At 38.5% G+C, this 17,010-nt stretch overlaps 1 protein-coding gene across 14 annotated transcripts in view; it reads left to right on the forward strand.

Moving 5' to 3' along the window:
* The window catches only part of KMT2C (lysine methyltransferase 2C), a 191,397-nt gene that overhangs the window by 135,113 nt on the left and 39,274 nt on the right, over nucleotides 1–17,010 (forward strand). For 9 of the 14 annotated variants that reach the window (XM_068174789.1, XM_068174817.1, XM_068174796.1 and 6 more), the window contains 7 exons: nucleotides 1,034–1,246; nucleotides 3,896–4,024; nucleotides 5,270–5,389; nucleotides 7,803–7,933; nucleotides 9,486–9,672; nucleotides 15,496–15,600; nucleotides 15,958–16,005. In XM_068174789.1, coding sequence (XP_068030890.1) covers nucleotides 1,034–1,246; nucleotides 3,896–4,024; nucleotides 5,270–5,389; nucleotides 7,803–7,933; nucleotides 9,486–9,672; nucleotides 15,496–15,600; nucleotides 15,958–16,005 — 933 coding nt within the window. The remainder of the gene's footprint in view (nucleotides 1–1,033; nucleotides 1,247–3,895; nucleotides 4,025–5,269; nucleotides 5,390–7,802; nucleotides 7,934–9,485; nucleotides 9,673–15,495; nucleotides 15,601–15,957; nucleotides 16,006–17,010) is intronic. The other 5 variants (XM_068174823.1, XM_068174870.1, XM_068174877.1 and 2 more) reach the window with 2 other exon arrangements.

A 17,010-nucleotide genomic window follows, 5' to 3' on the forward strand; every position in this document is an offset into this window, starting at 1 on the left:
TCCATCACATCAGAGTTTTGTTTGGTTTTGTTTTTTTTTTCCTATTTGACACCTGAGAGAAAGTTCTCCCCTCATATATTCAATCTGAAAAAGAGTGTGAGATATTTTTGAAACACACATACCTTTCAAGTTCGGTGTAAGAAGGCTGTCAAGTGGGAAGAATTTGTTCAGAACCAGCTGTATTGTCAGATGTTACATGAGAAAAGTTTTTGCTTAAATGGAACAAATATTATTGTATTTGTATGTTTTCAAAAGCTGTGTTATCAAATAATGATTTATTTGGCTCTAGAGAGCTGAAGCATCATTGCAGCCTCTTCATTATTTGGCAATTTCCTGGAAGTTCCCAAGCTTCCACTTGCAGGACCTCTAGCGCAGGTGACAGGGCCTTTCTGCATGGTGAATTAAGGAATATTAGAGCTTATCAGTGGACTCAGTTGTCATTTAACAGCTTGAGGAGGAAGCAGTCTTGCAGGTCTTGGGAGACTTGGGTTCTACCCACAATTTCCTGTTTGATCTTGGGCAGCTCACTTGACACAACTTGGATTTTTTGTCTGCCTATTAAATAGAGCTGATAACTTCTCTGAGTTACCAGGAGATCTTGGAGGTTTAAGGTTATTAATAAGATGAAGGTCAAGTGCTGAGGGCTGAATGGGGGCCTTGGCTGACAATCAACAGGGACACAGAGTATGACTTGCACAGTTTTCTGTGGGTGCCAGTAATACAGAAATACCCTGCAAGGCACCAATTTCCATAATCAAATTGTTCTTTCTAATGAGTCCTTGATGTAAGTTGTTTCATAGCAGTGTAATGGATTATTGCTGGATTTGACATCAGACTCTAAATCATAAAGCTGTAATTGTAATGTGTAAGACAGTGTCAGATATCTCTGGTTTATTTGTTCCAATTTCTTTACTCACGGGTCAGCTCCATACTTGTGGATTATTAACTCTTGTAAGTGCTATTCCTAAAAAATCAAAGACTTGTAAATTAAAAGAGTTTTATATTGCTGTTATGATTCATTCAACTTTTATAGACCCACCGAAGACATACACCCAGGATGGAGTCTGCTTGACAGAATCCGGCATGTCTCAGTTACAGAGCCTCACTGTTACAGTACCGAGAAGAAAACGGACGAAACCAAAGCTTAAACTGAAGATTATAAATCAGAACAGTGTGGCTGTGCTTCAGACACCCCCAGATGCCCAGTCAGAACACTCAAGAGATGGGGAGATGGATGACAGTAGAGGTAGCAGTCTACTTTTGGCATGTCTTGTAGCTTGGAGTGTTGCAGTACCTGTGTGTATTGCAAATATCCCTGGGAGTTTTTATTACACTGATACTCCTGTGTTCTGTACAGAATGTTTTATGGAAATTTCTTGAACAGCAGTCATGGCTCATTGTTGTCCATTTCAGGAATTTTCCTTGTTGTTCTGTTTATGGGTCATCCATCCTATAGGAAATTCACCTTTTTAGGACTGCCAGTACTGGAAATAGGAGATGATTTTTTTGTCTAATCTTTGGGTTACCTGTGGGAAACGTGGCACACTCACAGAGTACAGGTGTACTCAAATTCAGTGCAAACTGTTTGAAAGGGTTGGCTCAGTAAAGCAACATCTGTATCACTGAGAGGCTGGTACTAAAATCAGGTGGGAAAGTGGAGTAGTTCTTTGCTCAGAGTATTTCTCTTTTCTGAAAGAAGTAAGGTGAGAGTCAGTGATCTGGGCTAACACATGCATGGTGCAGCACCATTGTCCTTGCCGTGGTCTGCCTGTGCATGCTGAGAAGGATGATGGCACAAGAGTGTTAATCCATGGCCTGGGACAAGGCTCCTTCCAGTGGCAGGTGAGAAAATCATTGCATTGGTCATGTAGGTGTCCTGGAGAGGAACTGAGGCACACAGGTGCCCCACCTCCCCACAGTTCTGTAATGCAACACTGCCTTGTTAACCAGATTAAATGTCATAAGAAGCTGGGTAGTTCAGCCATCAGTGAAGTTTCAGTGTTAACTTGTTGATAGAAGTATGGTTCTGTTGTTTGATGAGCATTCTTACCCTCTGTTGTTGACTAGAACTCTTCTTTACTAAAAATACCTTCCTTTTATTTCTTTTTAACCTTTTAAACAGTTTGTTTTTCTTTCATGTCTTTCAGTATTCACAGGGTTTGGTACATCATCCTAGCATTACATGGACTCTGAAATTTCATCTCGCATTTTCATATTCTCCATCACTTGGGTTTTTGAAAGCAAAAAATGCTTTTGAATTTGGAGGCAGCTAGTCACTTCCCTTGTTACCCTTCAGTGGTTAATAATCTTTACTTTTTAAAATATGTGCCTGTTTTCTGTATGACTTTTTCTGACTTCTTTATCTGCTTGTTGGCTTCTATAAGTGGTAGGTCTTTTCAATTATATAACAGGATTTATAGATGTGATAGCAGGGTATGAAAGGGAGAGCCAGACCATCCACAATTTCAATTTCAGTTCTGGTCACCTTTTGTTTCCTTTTTGAAGATAAAGCACAGTGAGTACATAGGAGATGGGCCGGAATTCCTGGAAGCTCTGGGTTTATAGGGCTCTACTCTGGAGAGGGGATCAGAATCTGTCTCCAAATACCTGGAATTTTTGTATGAGCATCAGCATGAATAAAACTGTGCCATGGCTTTGATTGGAGAAACACAGTGTAGAAATTCCAGGGGAAAAGGGAAAAGACCCTTATTTTGACTCTTGATGTTCCAGGTGGAAAAAGAGGCTTTATCTGAGAAAATTGAGCTCATGGAATTTCATTACCATCTTGTCTGTAGGCTTGCATCAGGTTCAGATTTCATTGGGTCTTCTACATTTTAGAGTCCACTTGAAAGTTGAGCTTGCTTTGGGAGCTTCAGCTTGGTGGCCTTTGCCATCCACTGGCTTTGTTGGTAGAACTCAGTGAGGTCTTTATCAGTGGGAGAGTCTGGGCCCTGACCTAGCCTGTGGAAGAGTGAGGGTTGCAGTTCTGCTACAGCAAAAGTGGTGTGAAAGAGTCCAGCTCTGTTAGAACAATATTTCTCCCTCTTACAACTGCACGGGGTTTTACTCCATCTAGAATTATACACCTATATCCAAGCAGAACATGAGAATTCCAGTGTCTTTTCAGGGGTGAGAACATATTTAACATTTCAGAAGGCTTATGATAAAATGAAGATGCAAGGTCTTTTTGGGGATATCAAGAAGAATTAGTTCCCTCTCTCTTCAACACCAAAGGCTTTTTAGTGTCAACATACTTTACATCTGTTTCTACCCTGCTTTCCCACAGAATATAAACTCTAACTTTGAATTACAGTCTTCGTGTTCGAGGCTGAGTAATTCCTTTGGGCTGAATTTTGTATTATATAAATCAAACTCCTCTTCACAGATCAGTCTGCTTTCAGTCAGTCACACAGCTTCAAGTCATGAACCCACTACACTAGAAGTCATTACACTTTACCTTCCAAGTGCCTGCTGCAGTTTTTAAGTGTCTTCTCAATTTAAAAAAAAAGCCCTGCCAAAGAAAACTGAGGAGGACAGTGAAGAAAAAGAAGTATATCTTGGTAAATTGGGTCCATATTCCTTGATGGAATAGCTAGAGATTGCTCAGACACGTAGCACAAGCTTCCGAAGGAGGTACCAAAAGCTTTCGCTGATTTACATATACTAATTACAGCATTTATTTGCTGGTTTTGTCTAAACATCATCTCATAGGAAATGTGTGTATAGGTAGGATGGGTTTCCCAAAAATGTCCAGGGATTATGTGTATCTGTTACCCTTTTGAAAAATCTGTCATTCTCATCCAGTTTCTCATAAAACAGTCAGATGTGGAAATTTTGGAAAAAATAATTTTCTTTGGCTTTTCCAGTTAAATTTACCATTGCCTCTTTTCTGCAGAAGGTGACCTCATGGATTGTGATGGAAAATCAGATTCCAGCCCAGAACGGGAAGCTGTGGATGATGATACCAAAGTGGCTGAAGGAGCTGATGGGATTAAAAAAAGGAAACGAAAACCATACAGACCTGGTAGGATAAAGTAACTTAGATCATTGTGTGTCCATTGTTCATTTTTTTTTCTGTATAATTACAAAAAAATTAGGAAACACTATGAAATTCTGAAGTATTCTGTTGCTTATTGTTGACTATAGATTTTTTTCCCTATTCTGTTTAAAGTTGCCTTTTTTCTTCTTTGCCAAAACACATTTCCAAAGGTTGCTGATCAGCAGTGCACTTGTTCTTAGTGTGCTTGTCAGTTACTTGTAGTAGCCCAGATCTGTGCCCTACTGATTCTAACTTGATAGGAAATTGTGCTGTATTTCTATAATTGTTGAAGGAGCGTTTTTATTTGTGTATGTGTGTGTGTATATATATATATATATATATATATATATATATATATATATAAATATCTGAATTTCAGACAAGTTTTGTGCAGTTATTTTATGTGTTTTCTGAAATATTTTAAAAGAGTAGTTTACCAGGTATTTGCAGATTACTTCTGACAGGTGAATTTTAATGAATTCAGTTACTGGATGAATTAATTTATTTTAATTTCTTTGTGCAGTTGACTCTTAATTAGCCTGACTGAATTAATGAACTGTATGTCTTTGGTGCACAAACAGTTGAGCTGTATCCACATAGAATACATCCATTAGTTATCCATTAGTTTTCTGCAGCCAGCAGTTCCCCTGGAAAATTAAACAGATCTGTATGTGATACATTTAGATACATAAACACCTACTGCAAAGGATCAGGAACTCTGCAGTCAGTCTCTAGTGAAGGATTCAGGAGTTTTAGGCCACTAGGATGTTGATTAATTATATTTTTATTTGGGATAGGTCCTTCTCTAGTAGCATCCTTTGGAGTGGTGGGCTCTCTAGAGCTATTTGCAGAGGATTTTTTGTGCTCCTTTCAGGTTCTTTAATAGGTTTCATTTGTTAGATTGACAGCTAATTCCAGCAGCTCATCAGTTTGCCCCAAGGGAGAGGAAAACCAACATCTGAAAGTTGCCAGGTTTGGTGATTTGAACTTTTGTGGATGTTCTACAGTCCTGAAATTCTGATCATTTTTCATTACATGTGTACCCACTGAGACATAAAAATTCAGAAATGTCTCGTAAAATTCAAAATGAAAACCCCTCAAGTATCTCAGATTCATTCCTAGACATCTAGATGCAGCAGTCTCCTTGACCTGCAGAGTAATCTTGGCTCTTATTTGTACTATGAAACACAATTTTTATTCAATACATTGAATTTTTGCTTCCTTGTTCAGGTATTGGTGGATTTATGGTACGTCAGAGAAGCCGTACGGGGCAGGGGAAGACAAAAAGATCTCTCTCCAGGAAAGATTCTTCTGGATCTGTTTCTGAACAGTTGCCTGGCAGAGATGAAGGTAAGTGCAGGAATTTGGTATTAAATGTTTGTTCATGCTTAATGCAGTAAAAGCAATGGAGCTCATCAACATGTATGTTTGTCATGATGGCTTTATTAATTCAACTGAAAATCCCCATTCCTGCATAGCTATAATTTCATCAGAGCCCGTGATGTACAAAGAAACTGAAACAATGAATTGCAGGCTGTTGTAGGAGATAAGTAGTGAGAATGATGATGATGATGATGATGTTAGATTTAGAGCAATCCTATTTCTGATACACCTTTCTCCAGATGTAACCCTGGTCCAGGGGTGTCTTGTGGACCATCAATTTTAATACTCAGCAGTCTTTCATGTTCCATGAGTGTGTCTAATCAATTTTTATAAGTCTGTTTATGCTCTGGAAAATCCTTTATTAGAGAGTTTAGTGATATATTACTGTTGCACAAATAAATAATTCCTTTTTATTTTAAGCCAGATATTGGATATCTGAGAGTTTCCTTATGTTTAATGTTATGAAAGATTATTTTTATAAAATCATTCATTCTAGAAATATTTTCTAGATGTATATCACATTTCCCCATCAGTGTTGCCTTTTCAAGGGCTGAGGAATCCTTGACTTTGTTGGGTGCCTTTTCCCATGTCAGAGCCATTTTCATGCCTCTGACACTGCAATTCTCAGTAGATTGGGCACCTAACAAGAAGTCAGATTTTATTCATGGACCTTTTTCTCATTCTTGCTGTGTGTGATTAAGCTAAATTATTCCATCCATCTGGAGTTGCTCACAGTAATCTTAGAGAACGTTGAGGTATCATTCAGGGGAGATGTGGAATGTGTTTAGTTCAGAGCCTGTTCCCTGCAAAGTCAGTAGAAGGAGGCAGCTGCTTCTAAAGGATGGTTGATACCACCCTAGTTAAAGACCATGGCCTGTGATTTCTCCTGTCACTCTCTCCTTCCAGTTTAGCTGTTGTTTTTTTACCTTTTCTAGAGCCAGATCAGTCTCTTGCTGTAGATTTGTACATGGTGGAGACTGGATCTTTGCTACAACATTGAGGCAGTATCATTAAAGTCTAACATTCAAGTGTTGTCTGTGCTTGCATTTGTAGAACTACTTCATGAAGCCAATAAACATTTCTTTTATCGGTGCAGCCAGATAATCTGATTAAGTTCTTTTTATAGTGTTTGCTTTCTCTTCAATATTAGTGTTACAGCTGTGTTTCTGCTTTGTAAATAATATTTCAGTATAGCATACTGCCTTATTTCAGATTGTGCTGAAAATCTTGTCTTCGATATTTTCATTTGCATAGGGATCTGCTCCTTTAAGTAAAACTTCTTTTGAAATTGGCTAAAAAGCTAATTCTCCATTCTGGGTAACACTACAATGCATATTGTTAAAAAGGAGTATTTAAACAAGTATTCTTCAGCTGAAAGTTGGAGCTTCTTTTTGTCTGCTCAGGCACAATTGCTAGTTGAGAAAAGTACAAATCATAGCTTGCCAAGAGCCTGCTTCTCAGTGGCCAGTACTCATCAGCTTTACCAGGATTTTTTGCACCCATGTCACATCCACTCCTTTTCTCTGTAAAACCTCTCTCTCAGACAGTGCAGAGGTCACAGTGTTGGTGAACCTCATTCCACTCATGGTCCTCTGGATATCCTACAGGAGATCTCTGCAGTACAAAGCAGAGCTGATTTTATTACCATGATAATATAGTTTCTCAAATAACTTGCCAGAATCCTTAACTTCATTTAATTTGCTTTGGCAAGACAGAAGTAGCAGAACTTGAGAAGTTCTGCATTACCTGCAGTGTTTTTCTTGCTCTGTTGTAATAAAATACTGAATGATTGATGAGCACTGTGTGCTTTTGTGTTTATTAGAAAAAGCAGTGCCACTTTGAAATATGACAGCTGAATAAACGTGCAATTTTTCTTGAAGGGCTTCTTTATAGATTTCTTTTTCTAGACTGTTCATTATTTATATGATAGTTCTTTCTCAGATTAAAAAAAAAAGTTTTTTACTTCTAATTTGAGAAAAAATAGTGTATGGAATGAAAGATTGTTAGTGTGTAACTCAGCATTTATGACACTGGAGGTACTTCTTCAGTGGAATCGTCTTTTCAAATATTTGATTGAACAGCACCTGTAATTTTTGTCAGATAAGGGAATTCCTAGGTTGCCTGGGGATGCAGAAGTTAGAGGTCTGTGTGTACCTGGGAGGTACAACAGTGATGTGGCTGGTGTCACATCTGGCATTTCCTGCTGCCAGAGCCCGGGTGGTCAGGGCAGTTCAGAGCTGGATAAAAGCCGCCTTTGCAATGCATCTGGAGTGATGTGCAGTAACCCATGCACCCAGAGGTAGCCAGGTGTGCTGCCACTGTAGCTTTAGAGCAAAATACTGAGTATTTTATTTACTTGTGCCCTGATGTTCCTTTTTAGGTTGGACAGAGCAGCTGCCAGACACTCCAGTTGAGGAGTCTACCCCAGCTTCTGAAAGTACTGAGAAAATCAAAAAGCGTTACAGGAAAAAGAAAAATAAACTCGAAGAAACCTTTCCTGCCTACTTGCAGGTAAAGCTGGTGGTCTGCTCCTCGTGTTGTAAATCTCTTTAAAAGCCTACTCTTCATGCGTTAAACCAGTAATGTTTCTTTTCTGATTCCAAAGTGATGATTTAAATGAAATGGGCTTTCTGTAAATGAAGGTTCATGAGCTTATACAGGAAACTATATGTTACGTTAAATCTCCAGGATTCTGGAGAATCCTTCTCAATGTATTTGGATCTCTCCTTGTTCTGAGATGAGATGGGGTGGAAAAACCATTCTTCTGCTCTCTGAACTGACACATGATGTTTCCACATTCAGCCCTGTAGGATGTCTTAGCCTGATCAGGCCACTTCCTCAGCTTCTCATTTTGCTTTTAGAGGATTATAGAGCATGACTTGATAAGGGAAATTTGTTTCCCACAGTTTTATGGATTTATATGCCCTGCATTTCTCTACCACAATAGTGTCTGCTCTTCCCTCCCATTGATTTCATGGTGTCCCTAGCAGGTAAGAGGAAGCAGTTGTGGATAATAACCAGGATATTAATGGTGATTGAGCAACTTTCCTTCCATTAACAGGTTACAAACTGGCTGGTTTATATATAAATGTATCTCACTTCCTTGGCTTGTTCTTCTTCTCAGCCACCTTCTTCATGGTGAAGCACACTTTCCAAAGTTGCAGCTTTCATTGTCTTGTAGATGTTCACCAAACTTCATGGCATGAACTGTATTTGGATTGAAAGCAAAAAATTGACAGAGAGGCAGAACATTTTCTCTTTAAAAAATAGTATTTCTTAAGTGGGGAAGTGACTTGGAAAGAAAATACTTAAATAACGTTTCCTTTGGACTAATAAGGATAAAAAAAGGATAAATATTTTTAATGCATGTTTTACTCCTTTCAGACATAGAATATTTCTTAGATTCTTTGTTGGTATTACAGTAATTGCTGCTGAAAAATCTATATTTAGATTTATTTTTAGAACTGTATCCTAAATCAAGATTTTAAAGACAACATGGGAACAGAAAGGCTGTTATATAATGAGTAAAAGTTGGCAAATTACTGAGAATTCAGGCTTAGGTGAGTGATAGCTTGTTATGTAATATTTTAAAAGCCACTTTTATAATGTAAGTTAAACATCTTCAGGTGTTTTGTTATTGCAGTTAGACATGAGGATGATTTTGTGAAATGCAGTGTATGGTGATTCTCAAAATGGAACCAAGGTTCTACATCAAGTTGCCCAATAATGTGCCCCTTCTTCAGCTCTCCTTTTTGTGCAAGGAGAAATACTTTAAATAATAAAAAAATTGCGATAGATAATAACACTGCATTGGTACACTGTTTGTGCCACATATGTGTAAGAAGACTAAAGTTTTTCTGTGTAATCTTAAGGCATGAATTTAATCCTAAAGCTTTGGTAATGTGGCTTCCTCAGGTAAGTTGTAGCCTGGAAGAGATACTGCCATACTGGAATGTTTGTGAGACTTGAGACTGGTTTTTATATTCTTTCTAATCCTTGGCTTTTAATTTTAACTTAGTCATTTACTTTCTTCCTACGTTAAATCATTTTGTCTTCTTTGCAGGAGGCTTTTTTTGGGAAAGACTTACTGGATACCAGTAGACAGAACAAGATGAGCCTGGATAATTTACCTGAAGAGTCACTTCCACTTTCATGTAAAACAAACTTGGCCACCAATTTCCTGGATCCTTCATCTGACCCCCTTCTTAGCTCCACCTCCACTCCAGCTCAGGCAAAACTGGGACCTCAAGGTATACAAACCTGAATTTAATGATAATTCAGTAGTTTGATTTTATTGTGGTGACTGGAGCTTTTCCAGACTCTTTTCCCTTCTTCCCACAGTTTATCTGATGTATTTTTCAGCATTCTATATATGAACTGTCCTTGTGAGGTTAACTAACACTGATATTTAGTGATATTCTTCTCAAGGGCTCCAGCTGTTTCAGAAAGAGCAGTGGATGACACAACACTTGGCACTTAAAGCAAATCTGCAACATCTCGACTATAATACCATGGCTATAAAATCCATTAAAATTAGCACTTGTGTAAGAAAAAGCATACAGTCCATTATAGAAGAAAACATGAGATACTCTCATTAAAAGATATTTTTAGTAGTTTAGTGAATACTGGTTGGATTAATATCATCCAACTATTCTTTTCTTTACTGTTTTAGATGATTTTAGGTTGCCAGTCTCCTCGGAATTTTTGTTTCACCATGTCCTTTCTGAACATGAGTGCCCTTTGCAGGTACACTTTGTAGCCCCTAGGCAATCTTTTGCTTCTGCTTTTGCAAAACCTTACTGAAGGTTCTGCTGAGAGTTCAGCAAATGCCAGAGGGTTGTAAAGTGCTGCTGAAAGAGCAGTCTCACACAAAAGAGCAATTAAAACTTCACTATCTCCTTCAAAATGTATTTTTACTTGTAGTATATTATCTTGTGGTGTCTTTATTTTTAGAAACTGCTACTATTTCTTTTGTATATTAATTAATTTAAGGATCGTGTTTCAGCTGATCCCCAAAGTTTTTCCATCTATAACTGTTTGCACACACTATCACAGTTCCCACTGTCCAGAGAGTCGTCAGTGAAAATCTGCTACATGAAAAGCAAAAGGCTGTATTATAATTAAACGTTGATTCTTCTACAGTTGAAGTTGTGAGTAATAGAGAATTGAAAAAAGTAACTTCCCCTGAAGGTAAAACTTCTGGAAATGAAGTGTTCCATGGTCTGTATTTCCTTAGTTCCAGTACTACAAGAAGATAAGCTCACTAGGACTTGTTTCCACCCTAGCTTTCTTTTGAAGCCAGAGAAACTCAACTTCAGAGGTCTTTCCTGGCCTGTTGTCTAAGTTTGAAAAGACAGGTGTCTGCTAAGGAAGGCAGGAGCCTCCCCTGAAATGGAAAAATGTAGACCTCTTCCCTCTGAATTGTTCTAAGTTTGAAATTAAGGGGGGCTCCCAGGCAAAAATATGGGAGCAGGAATAGCAGTTCTTTATTAGGGAAGAAAATAAAAAAATAAAGAATGCAGTGAACCAAAACAACACTGACAGAGTCAGAATACGACCTGACACCCTGTTAGTCAGGGTTTTGGCAGCAGTGCAATTGGAATTGTGGCTGCAGCCCTCCTGGAGTGTCAGGTGTGGTTCTGTTGGAGCAGTGATCCTGCAGAAATGGGTGTAGTCTTCCTCTGAAGAGGCAGTGGAAGAGGCAGCTGTCCCTCTGGGAAATCCAGTGCAGAAAAAGCCGTGCTAGTGTTCCAGAAACTCAAGATTATATCCAGGTAGGAATGTTTGGCTCCTCCTTCTGGGCGGAGCATCTCCCAATGGGATGTTACAGTTCTTATCAGTCATGCAGTGACATTCAATGGCCCATTATCAGCAGATGTCTCCCCTGAGAGAGGATTGGTTGTGGAAGAGATAAGGACAACTGCCATAGACATGGCAAGTGGAATACATCTTGCCTTTCAATCTGGGACACCTATCCACCTGCAAGCTTGAAGTCTGTAATGTGTTCATGTCTTATGGTAGTACAGGATTTTAGAAATTCATGAAGTTGATGTTAATTTAGTGGTCTGTTTTTCCAAAGTCTTAAATTCTTCATAAAAAAACAGTGTTGTAAAACTGTGTCGTTTCATCTTCTTTTTGTTCAGAAGTAAGTAATAAAGAGGTGGCTATTAATAAATAAATCACTAGCAATGGCTTTAGTGGATAACCTACTGTCTTTCCTGTTTGACATGTGAGACACTCAAAGGACAGTGCTTTCTGGCCATAGGAATGTTCTCATCTCAAGTGTCTTTTCAGTTCTCTTGCAGCTGTTCAGATTTCCAGCCAGAATTGTGTCCAGCTGTTGGGTGTAGTTGGGGCACCAGTGGGTGAAGTCTGCCAGTATTGACTGGTTCCAGTGCAGTTCTGAACTCTTTGCCTGTGACTTTCTGGGACACAGTGATAGCATCCCCCTGTGTGATAGATTCACTGGCTAATTGCTGAGCTCCCTTCTGGCTGGAGCTGCAGAGGAGCTGCAGATGAGAACAGAGTCCCAGGGCACTGTGGTGTTTTCATCATTTCCATACAGGCCTGGCTGTGGGGCAGGAACAACACGAGCTGTTTGTTCCCTGCACTGGGGGGCTGCAGGACTGTGTTGTCACCAACTGGGATGTTTTTCTACACTGCCACTTCCCACAAGGATTGCTGACTCCCGTGAGAGTCCTTCCTTAGTTGCACAGGTCTTTTCCACAAGGAAAATGTTCTTCTCTTGGAAACTCCACTTGTATAATCCCAGGATTAAGGGTTAGATATGTTTGTTCATCTTACAGAGAGCTCTTAAGCATCTAAAGAAGTGACCCTGCTCTGCTTTCCACAGGTACCCAGCGCTGCTGGGGAGGGCAGCATTGTGTTCAGGCTGCTCCTGAGCTGACAGTGCATTTCAGGGACATGTTCTGGGATTTATTTGTTCTCACACCTTGGATAAGGGTAGCTGAACCTTTCACTAGCCAGGATTGCAGTGGTGATGGGGATTGGCAGAGCTGGACAGAAGAGGGGTTTGGGAGTCCTTTGTTTACTGTTAATTCTAGAAACTGTGATGAAGGGAGCTTTAGGCTCTCAGCCCTGCTTTTTGTCTGACAGGGAGGTTGCTGGTGTTATTTTCAGTTAAAAACTCACCTTTCCTATGTTTTTATAACATGTGGCACTCTGTGCACTCTGTTGTGCATAGCACAACCCTTAAATCACTTCCAAGTGCTGGAAAAGAGTGCAAAGGTTTGCTCACAGGTCTTGCTGTCTGTTCATGGATCAAGTTGAAGGTGTTGATTTAGATCTGTTTCATTCTGAGGACTGTCTGCCTCTCTCTTGAGCTTTCTGACCTGTGTGTCTCTGATACAAAAGAAGCCTCTTGATGAGGTGTGTACTGTGAAGGCATGACCTTTCCTTTATTTGAAATAGCTTAAATTGAGTGTATTTTTTTCTGGAAGTGCTGAAAAAGTCATCTGTTCAAATAAGGTCTCCTGAGAATGCTAAAGAAATTGTTCCTAGACAAAAGGAGAGGAGTTCTCTGAGTCTTTGCAACTGATTCAGGTGCTGCTGGGACATTTTATAACTAGAAATGTTACTATGTGATTAAACATCTTGGGATGGCTGTGGCCTTGGGAGAGGCATTTTTATGATTTTAGAACTTCATAAATAAATAAATAGTTGCATTTGAGGGATCAGGCTCACAAGATAGCATTAGAACTGTACTCTCTTAGAGATCCAGCATTACAAGCAAATTATTTTCCTTTTTGCTTTGTCTTGGCTTTCATCTCCATTCTGTAAAGAGTCAAATTAATGAGCAGTATTGAGCTATTTGTTTGGCAGCAGATGTCAACCAGCTATTGATTGTGATCTGAAGCAGCTGACTCAAGTGATTTTGTTGTTTCCAAGACAATATTTAACACACATGGAATTAAAACAAGGAAAAAAACAGAAGAAAAAAAGTAAAAACATGCTTTAGATTAGATGTCTTGTGTGAGTTTTATGGATTATAGACTCTATCCCTCTGCTGTCACCAGCACTCACGTATTTTTAGAGACTTAACAAACACCATTTTGAAAGTGGGATGGTTTTTCCAGCTTATCTCCTCTGAAGGCTGCAGTGGAATCGAATTTCCTTCATAGTTAGAGACCCTCAAATTGGAAGCCTGAATTTATTCATGGCAAATTTGTAGCTACAGGTGGTAAACTTTGTATCCTTAAATGTTAGATCTTTTCCCCTGAGCTCCTCCCAGCTACTTACACAATATATTCATAGTCACATTAGAAGCTGAATTGTTAGGGCTGTGGAGAAAAGCACCATAACACAAAATACTAGAGAAGAAATAAAGGCTGCCAGTACAGTCCCAATGCTTCCTTCATGGGCTTTTTTTTTTTCCTGATACTTAGCTACCTTCAAGCAGAGTTGAGGAAAGTTAAAGAAGGGCTAAGATCAATCCATCAGGCAGCTGAAGTCATTACATCACCTTGTGGTGCCTGGTGTTACAGTTACGTGCATAATTAGATCAAATTGCCAGAAGGAAACCAAGTATCTGAAAAAACCTGAACAAACTAAAAAACTCCAAAAAAAAAAAACAACCCACCAAACACCAACAGCTAGGTTCTGTTGAGGGACTTACATTTAGCAGTACTTTTTATCAGGTGCACAAATAACTATGCCTGCAAGGTGGTGTGCTTTTGAGGCACTTTCAGATAGTTTTGCTGGTATCAGTAGGAGCTGTATTTTGTTTGCACATTTAAATGGACTGGCCTGCACTAGATTATTAATCCACCTTGTTGAGTGTCAAATATAAAACCTGATTTAATTAGGGTGGTTTCATCTTGTCTGCATTACAAAGGGTAAAAGTTTTTCTTCACTAGTAAAGTGAAGAAAAACAATTTTTGTTTTGACTTGGTAATGGAAGGGAAAAGGGTTGTCTCTGAAAATCAGCAGAAGGCACTTATAATCCATTGTTAAACTTAGCATCTTGGAAAGTAACCTCATGACAGAAGTAAATCCTTGGCACCAGGCTCTGAATTAAGCTGTATATTTTCCTGGGCCACTTGGATTGTATCAATGGGAATACATCTGTATTTGTCTGAAATGTGTGTGTTCTTTGGCTTTCTGGTCCCTCTTCAACCTGGCCATATATTTATTTTCCACATTGTATATTTTATTTGTATTAATTCTGTTTTTGTATTAAATTTATATTTGCCATCTCATCATGTTTTATTAGTCTGACAGTTATTGCTCATATTGTCATGACAGTCTGCAGTTTTAGTGAAAAATATTTTTCTCAACTTTTATTTGTTTGTCAGACATTTTTTGCAAATGTTGCACATCTGTAATAGTCAAACTAGTTAATAAAAGCAGATGGGCCATTTGGAGTAATTACTCTCTAGTGAATTGGAGGTCAAAATGATAATAGTATCCAGAATTTATTATTTAATATTAAAGAATTCATTGCTAGACCAGGCCAGTTTTTCCTAGATAGCAAACAAACAACATTTCTACCTCTGGCCATTACCACTCCATCAGGTTTTCTTCTGATCTTAAAAGCATCATCTTCAATTTCTATTTATTTACCCTTGCTTCTTACTCTAGATTTCACTTCCCTGTCAGGGTGCAGTAACCAGTTGCTTCTGTATTAAGAAAGAGAGTGGTGGTAAAAGAAGTAACTGGTTATTTTTTTTAAAAAATAAAACCACTCCTTGTAGATTTCCTGTGGGCTATCCTGTATAAAACCTATTTGTTGACTTACACATTCATGGGCCTTTTTGTCTCAGAGGTTGCAAGTTCAGGGTAGGTTTTGGGATTATTTTTCCCCTGGAGTCATCCAGTCTTTGTTTCACATGATGTCATCACGTTATGACTTCTAAAAAGACTTAAACAATGTAAGCACGTGCAGGTGGCTCGGTCCTGGCAGGGAGAGGCTGCTGGTCAGTGGAGTCTCTGACCCCAGGGACACCTGGGCACAGGAGACCCTCAGAGCTTGGTACATCTGTGCTTGGGGTTGCAGCTCAAGAACATCACCAGAGATGTAGAAATGTTGATTTTGTTCTTTGCCTCTTCTACAGGCAGCACCGACGATCCTTTAGCTGATCTTTCTGAGGTTTTAAATACTGATGATGATATTCTTGGAATACTTTCTGATGATTTGGTAAAGTCTGGAGATCATTCAGGTATGTATGTCCATAGGGTCTCTCCCTATTGCTTCATTTTTTTTCCTCTTTAGTATAGATGTGTTTGTTGTACTGTATCTGTAGGTTCTGCTCTAGGTCATTTCAGATACAATTTTCATGTTTTAAGAATACCTTGATTTGGAATGATTTTGGTTTATTCTACCAAAAAAAATGCCCAAACTTTACAACATTTTGTTTTTACTTGGCTCTTTGCTTTGCTGCTTAAGAGAGGATAAAATGTAGCTGCTGTTGTCTCTCATACCTGCGTAGCTTTTTTTCAGCATGCAGCTTTTTCTTTACTTTTTTTTTTTGTTTTCGTGTTGTAATCATCCATTTTATCTGGTTTGGGTCCTGTAGGTCTTGATTTATGCACTTTCCAGGTTGAGAACTCACCCTCCCCATTTGGTAAGAATCTAAACAATGGATGATCCATGGTTAGCAGTAGCCCTCTTTTCCTGGTGGTTTTAGCTGAAAGAACTGCATGTGTAGAAATTGCTTCTCCTTTACTGTGTCACTAATTCATGTTTCATTTCCCACTCTGTGGTGTTTGAGTCTAACACGACCTCTAAACTCTGCACTCTGCCTTTAAGAGTCCTGCATCAAGTTTTGCTTATAGCTTTTGAAAACCTTCCTTAGTTTTTTGTGTTTCATCATACAAACCCATGCATTTTCTTGCTGCCACTGTAAATATTACTTCCTGTAGTAGTGTGTAGTTTTTATCATAATGGTATATTTTGTAAATGAAGAGCATTTTTATCAATGTGAATACATGAAAGCATGATTAAAGCAGTCAGTATCCTTTTGTTCTCACTGGATAATGGTTCATCACTTTATGTAAAAGACAGGTTGACAATAAGTAGAATGGCATGTTTCATTATTTTAAATTTGGGGTTATTTGGTAATTATTACAGAAATATATTTTAAATACTAAAGGACATAATTCTTTTTTCCCATATTTTTTCTCATTTGAGAGATTTATTGACTTGTAAGGGATGTTAGGAAATTTATGTAGTGAGTTCTGTTTTCTTAGTGTCAACAAATCAACTTTGACGTAACCCATAATAGTTAGGATTTGTTTTTGAAAGAGAAACTTCTCTAACTTGTTTTATGTTGGCTACTCGTCAACAGCATTTCAGTAAATATTTTGTGTAACATTTGAAGTGAACTTTAAGGTACATGAGCATGAACCATGTTTACTACTGGTGTGATTCTTTTCAAAATGTGAAAAATACTTAAAGTGGAACTATATTCTGAAACCTATACATTCGAAACCATGCTGAACCTAAACTCAGTAGTTTACTTCCCATTCTTCCAGTTGCATTATATTCAGTTAACATTCCTTAAACAATTCAATAAACTGGAGGTAAAGAGTAGGAAGGTGTTTTTACTTTTTCTAATCAATGTTTTGTT

The sequence above is a fragment of the Anomalospiza imberbis genome, chromosome 1 (genome assembly GCF_031753505.1).
Source record: "Anomalospiza imberbis isolate Cuckoo-Finch-1a 21T00152 chromosome 1, ASM3175350v1, whole genome shotgun sequence".
NCBI lineage: Eukaryota > Metazoa > Chordata > Aves > Passeriformes > Viduidae > Anomalospiza > Anomalospiza imberbis.